Source organism: Cebus imitator, unplaced genomic scaffold (genome assembly GCF_001604975.1).
Source record: "Cebus imitator isolate Cc_AM_T3 unplaced genomic scaffold, Cebus_imitator-1.0 Scaffold117, whole genome shotgun sequence".
NCBI lineage: Eukaryota > Metazoa > Chordata > Mammalia > Primates > Cebidae > Cebus > Cebus imitator.
In genome coordinates, this window is record NW_016107432.1 from 2,559,996 (window position 1) to 2,569,514 (window position 9,519).

Consider the following 9,519-nt stretch of genomic DNA (forward strand, 5'->3'; position numbering starts at 1 on the left):
AAAAAAAAAAAAAAAAAAAAAAAAAAAAAAAAAAAAAAAAAAAAAAAAAAAAAAAAAAAAAAAAAAAAAAGAAAGCATCTTGCTCACTCAAACCTCACCTTAACCAAATATCCTGAAAAGTTTGTAGGCTGCTTCTCCCTTTGGTCTTACATTTGCAAATGAACTTATCTTACAAACTGAGGCTCAGAAGCCTGGATTGCTTAAGGCACATAATTAGAACACAGCAAATTCAGTCTATCCATTCAGTCTATCCAATACAAATCACCAGGCCAAGGGTTAGGGTCGTTGGCAAGCTCACAGCCAGAAGGGGTGAGAAGCCCAGGAAGCCTCCTGGGGAGGGAAGCCCTCAGGCACCACAGGCCCCCCTCCTGAACAGCTCCAACAGCACCTACCACAGGCCCCCCTCCTGAACACCTCCAACAGCACCTACCACAGACCCCCCTCCTGAACAGCTCCAACAGCACCTACCACAGGTCCCCGTCCCTGAACAGAGCTCCAACAGCACTCAGGCCTTGTCCCCAGGAGGTCACATTGCTGGACTTTAGTCTCAGGTCTGAACTGGCCACCTCCTGGGATCAAAGGGAGAATATGTGAAGTGCTAGGTGGGGGCAAGGGTGAGCGTGGAGGACCCAGCTTCCCAACTGTAAGGGCATCAGCCAGTGCCCACCCCTCCCTATCCAGGGGTCAGGGCTGCTGACAGCAGCAGCCTAGAACTCAGAATCAAAACAACCCAGTCCCCATGAGGCCCCCAGCTGACTAACTCCATTATAGACAACCTTTGAGGATCCCTCCCAGATGCCCCAGACAGAACAGGCACTGGGTGTCTGTCCTTCCCGCTGTGTTTGTATGATGCATTCTGGGTCTGTGATGGGCGACATGGATTAATTCTTTAGAAACCCCTCCCTGTCTTCCACCCAACATGAACTGGAAGATGGACCAAGCTTGAGTCTAGGAATTGGACAACCAGCGACAGCAAATGAGAAGGAGCTGCAGTATAGTACAACACAGGAAGCTTTATTTTTCAATCTGCTGCTGCTCCACAGAGAGGCTGGGAGGGTCACTCATTTAAATATGCTGTCCTCTTGGGCTGGAAGGTTAGAAGAAAACCACAAGTTACTACACTCAGGAAACCTAAAAAGTTCACTTCAGCTTCCCAGTTTTTTGTTTTTTGAGACAGAGTCTTGCTCTGTCACCCAGGCTGGAGTGCAATTGTGAGATCTCGACTCACTGCAACCTCTACCTCCCAGATTCAAGCCATTCTCCCGCCTCAGCCTCCTGAGTAGCTGGGATTATAGGTACCCGCCATTATGCATGGCTAGGTTTTTTTTTTTTAGACAGAGTTTCGCTTTGCTGCCCAGGCTGGAGTGCAGTGGCATGATCTCAGCTCACTGCAACCTCTACCTCCCAGGTTCAAGCAATTTCTCATGGCTCAGCCTCCTGAGTAGCTGGAATTACAAGCGCCCACCACCACATCTAGCTGATTTTTTGTGTTTTAGTACAGATGGGGTTTCACCATCTTGCCCAGGCTAATCTTGAACTCCTGAGCTCAGGCAATCTGCCTGTCTCGGCCTTCCAAAGTGCTAGGATTACCGGTGTGAGCAACCGGCGCCCAGCCATGCCCAGTTAATTTTTGTAAAGATGGGGTTTCACCATGTTGGTCAGGCTGGTCTTGAACTCCTGACCTAAGGTGATCCGCCCACCTCAGCCTCCCAAAGTGCTGGGATTACAGTCGTGAGCCACCTTGCCCGGCCAGCTCCTCCATTTTAGAACAATCCATATCTACTTAGCTCCGCTTAAATGTTCTCCTCCATTTTCCCTAACCCTGCACAAACCTGAGAGGGACAATGTATAAGAGCCAGTGTCATGCGTACCTTCTGCCAATTCTTTGGCAATCCGTTTCAGTTCATCCTGCTTCTTCTTCTCCTCTGCCGCTATCCTCCTCTCCTCTTCTGCCCGAGGTTTTAGGTATCCTGTTTCAGGGAATGAACTTCACTGGAAGTGCTGCTTGAAAAGAACTGAGTCCACACAGGTCATGGTATCTTCAGCGACGCTGTGAACCAGACGCATCTGCTGCCCCTCTCTTTATGTCAATGGGGTCAAGGCTTGACCTTCAGCCTAAAGAGTCCAACCCAGAGGCTACAGGGTCCCTGCTGCCCCTCCCCTCACGAACTGGCTCCTTTGTCCTCTGCAAACAGGGACTGCCTCCCGCCAGACCTCAGCACTCCAACACCCACTCAGCACCCGTTTTCACCAAGAAGCAGCCGTTTTCGAGTCCCCTGCCCGGGCCTTAGAAGTCTGAGCTTTGAGTGAGCTGATTCCCAGTCACTCCGACCTCCCCGCCGCGCTCTCGGGGCCACGCTCGGTGGACACGGTCCTGCATCCTCGCATCCGTCCCAGCCCCGCTTCCAGAGCCGGAGTTCACCGAACGGCACAGGAGCTCCCCAGGAAAGCCGAGTAGACCCCGCCCCGGCCCCGCCCGCGGTCACTCACTGTAGCGCGTGGCTCCGTAGGCCATGCCGAGGAACAAGAAGGAGTAGCGGCCGAGCTGCGAGACAGGACAGTCAGAGGCGGCGGGGGACCGGGCTCGCGGGGCAGGGGTCGCGGGAGTAGACGGGGTGGGGTCGCGAGGTAGAGATCGCAGGAGGTGTGGGGGTAGGGTCGCCAGGTGGGGATCATGGGAGGGGAGGGGATCGAGGGTCGCAGCCCGCAGGGTCGGAGCTGTGGGGAGGGACACGAGGGGGCCAAGGCACTGGTCGGCGGCTGCGAAGCCTGAATCACCTTGATGAGCGGAGAGACCTGCACCGGCGGCACCATCTTGTCCGTGACCTTCGCACCGGAAGCACAACCCGCAGACCGAGGAGGACGCCACACAAGCCCTCAAAGCCGCTGAGGCAAAGGCGAGCTGGGCGGACGCATGCGCTGTTAGCTGCGAGCGAGCGGAGGCGGGGAGCGCCCCTGGCGGCCGGAGGGTGACTGAGTCCGCCAGCGCGGCGGTGACGTCACATGGAGCGCAAGCGCACACGAGCTGGGGTGCGCGGATGACCTCCGGTTGCGCCTGCGCAGTCGCTGCATGCGGCGGGCTCTGCGCGGAGTGGGCGGGGGGTTCACAGCCGAGACCGCGGACCCGCGCGTGCTCTGCCCTCCTGCGCGGGGCGTCCGGGGCCTGAAATCGGGGCGGCTCGGGCGGACCCAGCCCCGCGGCCCGCGACCCCCTGAGGGCGGCCTGGGCCGGGAGCCGAGTGTGAGCCGAGCGCCGGCGGCTCCCGGGCAGGTCCCTTCCCGGGCAGGGCAGTGGCCTCTGGCCGGCGTCTGTCGCCGGCCAGGCCGCGGGAGCACGGCCTCCAGGCCCCTTTCCTGTGGCTGCTCTGCCTGGGAGCCCCGGGCCACCCGCCCGTCCCCGCGGACCCCCCGTCACTTCCGTCCCGAGGAGGGGCTGGGGAAGACGCCGGGACTGGAAGACCAGCCCCCCGAGGCCTGGGGACCACCGAGCCCACTCTGGTCCCTGCTGGCCCCCGTCCGCGCCCCAGGCAGCTCCCCCTGTGCCCGAGGTGCTGACCCGCCAGCCCGGTGGACACCAGGCCTGCAGTCGGCGGGGAGCCTTGCCGCTGCCACGTCCTGGGTCTTCCTGGCGGCAGCCGTGCCTCTCGTGCCGGGCCACCCACGGCCCCCTTTGGCAGTGAGGCAAGGCCTCCTGTGTCCCAGTCTCCCGGCCCTGCACGGCGGCAGGCAGAAGCAACCGGAGAACCATGGCTGGGGCCCCGCTAAGGCGAAGCATCTCAAACTCCAGGTCCTCCCCCGCATGGGGAGGCGTTCTGAGCCGCCTCTGGCCTCTCCTGGCTTGCTCCGGGGTCCAGGCTCTGGGCCTCTTTGGCTGAGAAACCGGGAAATCACTGGGCTGTTTCCTGGGCTGGGGATACCGAGGCCGATCCTGTAGGGCCGCGGACCGGTAGCGGTTTGTGGCCGGTTAGGAACCGGGCCGCACAGCACGAGGTAAGGACAGAGGAGGTAGCGAGGCCGCCGAGCCCGGCCACTGCCAGATCAGCCTCCGCATTAGATTCCCATAGGAGCAGGAACCCTATTGCGAACTGCGCACTCCAGGGATCTGGGTCGCGCGCTCTTTATGAGAATATAATGCCTGGTGAAATGAGGTGGAACAGTTTCATCCCAAAACCTTCCCCATACCCTCCCACACACGGAAAAATTGTCCTCCATGAAACGGTCCCAGGTTGGGGACCTTTTTGGGGCCACTCGATCTTTTCTCCAGCTTCTGTGAGGTGCCCTGGAGCCCCTGAAGACTCCTGCCTGAGGCCTCTGCCTGAGCCTTGTCCTCAGGGGGCCAGAAGCAAACCCCAGCGCCTCCCACTGCTCACTGAGGAAGGCGCAGGTGCGCTGGATCCACAAGGCACAGAACCATCCTGGCCCCATAAAGCCTTTGGCTGGGGCAGACGCCCTCAGGGGACAATGGGTTTTCCCTTCACTGGATTTTAAAATAAACTAGACTCCTCAGCAACTCCTGCTTCCAGAATCAAAAATAAGTGTCTCTGGGGCCCAAGGTTGGGGGTGAGGGAGACATACCAGCAGCTGCCACTGGCGGCGGGGCGGGGTAGGGCACACACACTGCCCAGGGAAGACCCTTTGAAGTCGATGGAGCCTGCCTTTGCTCAGGGCCCTTTCCGGGGCTTAGTGGGGGCAGGGGTCCCACCTGGCTCAGGACACCGCCCACCGGGGCCTCTGCAGCTGTCTGGTCAGCTGTCAGTGCAGAAGCCGATACTCCCCTGGCTCAGGCTCTGCTGCTATCTTTAGCGATGTGCTCAGACTCCAGTGGCCTGGGACCCCTCTGCAGGGGGCTCTGCAGCCCTTCTCACATTCCCGGTGGCTTCGGGGTGGGAGGAGGCTCCCAACCATGCTTCCTCCTTGGGTGTGGTTCTCCCCACTCTTGCAGCCCAGCAGTGCCCCTCGGGGTCACACCCAGACCTCACTGGACTGGGAGCAGGGGATGCCAAGGCCCTTGCTCCCAGCTCCAGGTTCCCAAACCTGGTCACACATTTGCCCCTTGCAGGCTGCCCCAGCTTCCTCCTGGGTGGCTTATGCCTCCCAGGGTCCTCGACCTCAGCCGTCTGTGCTGCATGAGGCCGCTGGCCCTGGGGATGGAGCCCCAGCACCTCAGGGGACGCCGACTGTGAATGCGTCCCTCGGGGGTAGGACCTCCACGCAGGACTGCAAGAGGCACCTGTCTTAGCTTTGCAGACATGGTGGCGCCCCCAGGGCCCCCACCTGGCTGCTGTGGCTGCACACACTCACTCCCACCCCCGCCCCTGCAGCCCAAAGAGGCAGCTGCCCTGGGTCCTACTGCCTGCTGCCTCCCACCCAGATGCAGGCGGAGGGGCTCTGAGAGCTTGCTATCTGCTCAGCCTGCAGGCCTCCTCCTCGATTCTGCTTGGCCTGCCGACCCCCCTCCCACCCCTTGGACCAGGGCATCTGGATTCTGACCCTGAGGTGCCCTCCAACGTCCGGTACCACCAACAGACCCCGGGCCAGGTCCCTCCCCCAGACTCTGCCCCTGAGGCCATGTTATAGGGGGAAGAGCAGACTCAGGGTCCTGGCGGCCCCATCCTGGCCCGTCTGAGCAGCCTGGCCATCTTCAGGGTCCCAGAAATGTCAGCACCCATGGGCCAGGCAAGGAGCTCCCAGCCATGAGGTCAGAAGAAGTGGTCTCAGGGCCAAGGCTATGGACTGATTTCTCTGTCACGGAGGCAGGGAGAGGCGTGGACCCCCGACACACCGTGTGCTTGGCATAAGCCTGGTGACCAGCTGCAGTCGCCCACAGCAACTTTGTGCAAATCTAGAAAAGATGCCCCTTCCTCTGGCTCCTGCAGTTTCAGGGTGCCCAGGCTGCCAGCCAAGAGCATGTGCAGGTGGCCCTAGTGACACCCAGAATCCTTGGGAGAACAAAGCCTCCCCGGGGGCAGGGGACGCGTGGGATGGGAGGTAGACCTGGCTGGAGGTGCCTGGGGGGCTGGGGGCCTTTCGGGGTGGGGCAGGGCAAGGGTATGAGTCACTGCTGGGCTGCCAAAGCTCACTCTGCAGTTGTCCAGTCCCCTGGGGTGGCCCCAAGCCTGTCCTTGTAGGGAGTGGCAGCCGGAGTCCGAGCTGCCCTGGGGGACCAAGCAGGAGCTTAAGATGGGCAAGACCCAGTGTTCTAGGCAGATGCATTGAAGCAGGCAGAACCAGGCATGGTAAGCAGTCCGCCATGCAGGCCTGGGGCAGGCGCGTGTGAGTGTGAGCTGTGCCGTATGTGTGTGCATGTGCACAGACAAGAGCCTGGGCGTGCCTGTGCATGTGTGTGTGACTACACGGGTGTGGGCATGTGCTGTGTGTGTATATGTGCATATGTCAGTGTGTGCACTCACACACATGCACATATATGCATATACACTTATGCATATGTGCACCCCACACACATTTGCATGAGTGTATATGTGCATATGTGTATATGTGCATATGTGAGCGTGTGTATGTGCATGTGATCATGCAGTGTGAGTCATGCAGTGTGGGTGTGTGCTGTGTATGCATGTGTGTGTGCACAAGCGTGTGTATGCGCATGTGATCATGCAGTGTGTGAGTTCAGGTGCAGGCGTGTGTTTTGTGTTCATATGTGCATGTGTGTGACCATGCAGGTGTGGGTGTGTGCTGTGTGTGCATGCATGTGCTGTGTGTGCATATTGAGGGTGTGTATGAGCGTATGTGCGTGTGTGTGACCATGCAGGTGTGGGCGTGTTTTGTGTGGTAGGAGGTACAAGCTCCTGCCCTGGTGAGAGTCAGAGCAGGATGAGGGAGTTCCTGGCCTTCACGAAATCCTGGTACCCAGAACAAGCCCACCCAGAGTCCACTTGCCCCTCAAGCCTTCAGAGGCTAAGCTGGCTGCTGCTGGACCAGGAACCCTGACCCCTGTGCTTCATGGGCATCTGGGAGCCACTGTCCCTCCCCGACTCCCTGTGCTGAAGCTAGACACCTGCAGTCACTGCTTCCCCACCCCCACACAGCTGCCCAGGCTTGAGGCTGGTGTGCTCCTCAGCAGTCTGGCCCCCTCCAGCCCCAGGGCTGAGGTCCACCCTTCATCTGAGTTAAGTCTCCCAAAACTCCGGGTGCCCTGGAGGCTTTCCTCAGCCATGGTGCTCCCTTTGCAGGCCAGCAGGAAGACCAAGAAGAAGGAAGGGGGGGCCCTCCGGGCCCAGAGGGCATCATCCAACGTCTTCTCCAACTTCGAGCAGACTCAGATCCAGGAGTTCAAGGAGGTGAGACTGTCCTGCCTCACTGGGAGCCCCTGTCCTCACTTGGGGTGCTGAGGAGCTGGGAGCAGGGGGCAGGGGCCGGGCCAGCAGCACAGCAGCCCTGGCCTCGGTTCCCAGGCGTTCACACTCATGGATCAGAACCGAGACGGCTTCATTGATAAGGAGGACCTGAAGGACACCTACGCCTCCCTGGGTAGGTACCCAGGCAGAACACCTCAGCCCTTGAAGGAGGTGAACACAGAATGTCCTCCAGCCCCAGACGCCCTGGCCCCTCCTCGAGTGGATCCAGGGCCCTGAGGCTTCGAGGGGATGGCCCCGGCCTCCCTTGGTTCCATCAGACCTGGCAGCGAGCATCCCAGGGTGAGACAGGGTGGGTGGTATAGCCCACACCTGAAAACTTGGAGTGGGCTTTGGGCAGCTCCAGGGAGGGGCTGGTGCTCCGGTGGGAAGCCATAGGCAGCCAGGCAGCTTGCCCCCAAGCCGGACCACAGAGCTGACAGAGGGTGTGGGGACTCTGCTGGGCCAGATCACAGAGCTGGGGGTGGGGAGGGCCTGGAGACCCTGCCCAGCCAGACGCAGAGCTGGGGGGGAATGGAAACCATGTCCAGCCTCCGCAGCACAGCCCAAATATGGTGGGGACCCTGCCCTCCCCAGCCTCAGTTCTCCCTGTGGGATGTTCTCTTCCCAGCAGCTGCCTCTGGACAGAGGCAGTAGGGCATGAGGCTTCGGTCCTGCCCTGGGAGCTGGGGAGTGATTTCTTCTTGGGGTTGGAGGGTTGCAAGAGCCCCACTTTCCTCCCGGCCCTGCTTTCACCAAAGTAAGGAGAACAGCAGCTCCCAGCACCTTCCCGAGCTCTGTGTCACCTCCTTCTCCCTCAGTGCTTAGTCCTGGGGCTCAGGGTTTGGGGCAAAGTGAACACAGTCAGAAGCAACCCCTGCCCGACACGCCGGAGCCAAGCTCCTCCTTCCCACTCCCTGCCCACCCCTCCCATCTACCTGCCTGACCTGGTGCTGGAGTCACCTGCTGGGGGGACAGCAAATGCAGCAACAGGCCCTGCCCCATGACGCCCCCGAGTCTGTGACAGGCAAGACCAACGTCAAGGACGACGAGCTGGACGCCATGCTCAAAGAGGCCTCGGGGCCCATCAACTTCACCATGTTTCTCAACCTGTTCGGGGAGAAGCTGAGTGGTGAGCACCGGTGGGACAGGCCTTGCCCTCCTAGTTAATTCCTGGAAGCCAACAGCTGTGGGGCCCCATCAGCCGCATCAGAGCTGTTCACTCAGGCCCTCAGGCCCCCACTCCTGCCCCACACGCTGTCTGACCCACAATCGGGGACCTTGGTCACCACTCACCCCCAGCTCCAGGCCTGGGCTGACCCTAGGCACCATGAAAGTCATTAGACGCCAGGGCAGGAGTGCCCGATAAGACCCCCTAGGGGTCAGGAGTGGAGAAGGCCTTCAGGCAGAGGGCACCTTGTGGCAGAGGCTGGGAGTCCCGGGAGAAGGGGTCTGGCCTCCTGCCATCTGCCTTTGGCAGCCGCAGCAAGACTGTGACTCGGAAGCGCAGGGCTGAAGGCACATTTGTGGCAGGTACCGACGCAGAGGAGACCATTCTAAACGCCTTCAAGATGCTGGACCCGGATGGGAAAGGGAAAATCAACAAGGAGTAGTGAGTGTCCGGCTCGGGTACGGTGGCCCGGCCTCCGGGGGTCCCCAACAATCTCACCCTGCCCCAAAAGGGACAGTCAGCCACCAGACAACACGCCCACGTCTCCGCCTCTGACCAGCTTCAGGGTCACCAGGAGCAACCCAGGATCCCAGCTGAGTGGGTGGGACCAGCCTTGCCCGATGCAGCAACCAGCTGCCGGCCCCTGGGGGCACTTCCAAACAGGCCACTCCTCCATCTTCAGCTCCTGCCAGGTGCTGAGAATGTGCCAGGCACTTGCATGTAACTTCCCTCAGGCTCTGTCCCCATCAGTGGCCCCCAGGGGGGACCCCAGCAATGATGACCCCTGAGTGTGTCCTCTGAGTTCCCTCAGGCTCTGTCCCCATCAGTGGCCCCTCAGGTGCCCCTGCCCAGTAGTGATAATCCCTGAATGTTGTTGGGAAGGGACCTGCCTCAAGGCCACATTCCTGCGGGAAGGGTGGGAGTGCGGTGAGCAGATGGAGCGTGGGGGAAGGGCGGGAGTGCGGTGAGCAGGCGCAGCGTGGGGGAAGGGCGGGAGTG

At 60.4% G+C, this 9,519-nt stretch overlaps 2 protein-coding genes across 2 annotated transcripts in view; one reads left to right on the forward strand and one right to left on the reverse strand.

The window, feature by feature from the left end:
- Positions 1–993: 993 nt before the first annotated feature.
- On the reverse strand, positions 994–2,919 carry ATP5ME (ATP synthase membrane subunit e). Its single transcript, XM_017538935.2, has 4 exons — positions 2,779–2,919; positions 2,491–2,545; positions 1,872–1,970; positions 994–1,087 (listed from the first exon to the last, which is right to left on the reverse strand). The coding sequence occupies exons 1-4, from the start codon at positions 2,812–2,814 to the stop codon at positions 1,062–1,064; spliced, it is 216 nt and encodes a 71-aa protein (XP_017394424.1). The 5' UTR covers positions 2,815–2,919; the 3' UTR covers positions 994–1,061.
- Positions 2,920–5,747: 2,828 nt separating this feature from the next.
- Positions 5,748–9,519, forward strand: part of MYL5 (myosin light chain 5) — a 6,131-nt gene continuing 2,359 nt past the window's right edge. Inside the window, exons 1-5 of the mRNA XM_017538933.2 lie at positions 5,748–6,236; positions 7,188–7,295; positions 7,410–7,485; positions 8,377–8,481; positions 8,883–8,961. Coding sequence (XP_017394422.1) covers positions 6,234–6,236; positions 7,188–7,295; positions 7,410–7,485; positions 8,377–8,481; positions 8,883–8,961 — 371 coding nt within the window. The 5' untranslated portion in view covers positions 5,748–6,233. The remainder of the gene's footprint in view (positions 6,237–7,187; positions 7,296–7,409; positions 7,486–8,376; positions 8,482–8,882; positions 8,962–9,519) is intronic.

What these genes read in the sequence shown, in the direction of transcription:
- ATP5ME (XM_017538935.2), bottom strand. Translation starts at nt 2,814, where the DNA reads ATGGTGCCGCCGGTGCAGGTCTCTCCGCTCATCAAG. An exon ending in AGGTCTCTCCGCTCATCAAG is followed by an intron (nt 2,546 to 2,778) that starts GTGATTCAGGCT and finishes CCTGTCTCGCAG; the next exon opens with CTCGGCCGCTACTCCTTCTT. An exon ending in CTACGGAGCCACGCGCTACA is followed by an intron (nt 1,971 to 2,490) that starts GTGAGTGACCGC and finishes TCCCTGAAACAG; the next exon opens with GATACCTAAAACCTCGGGCA.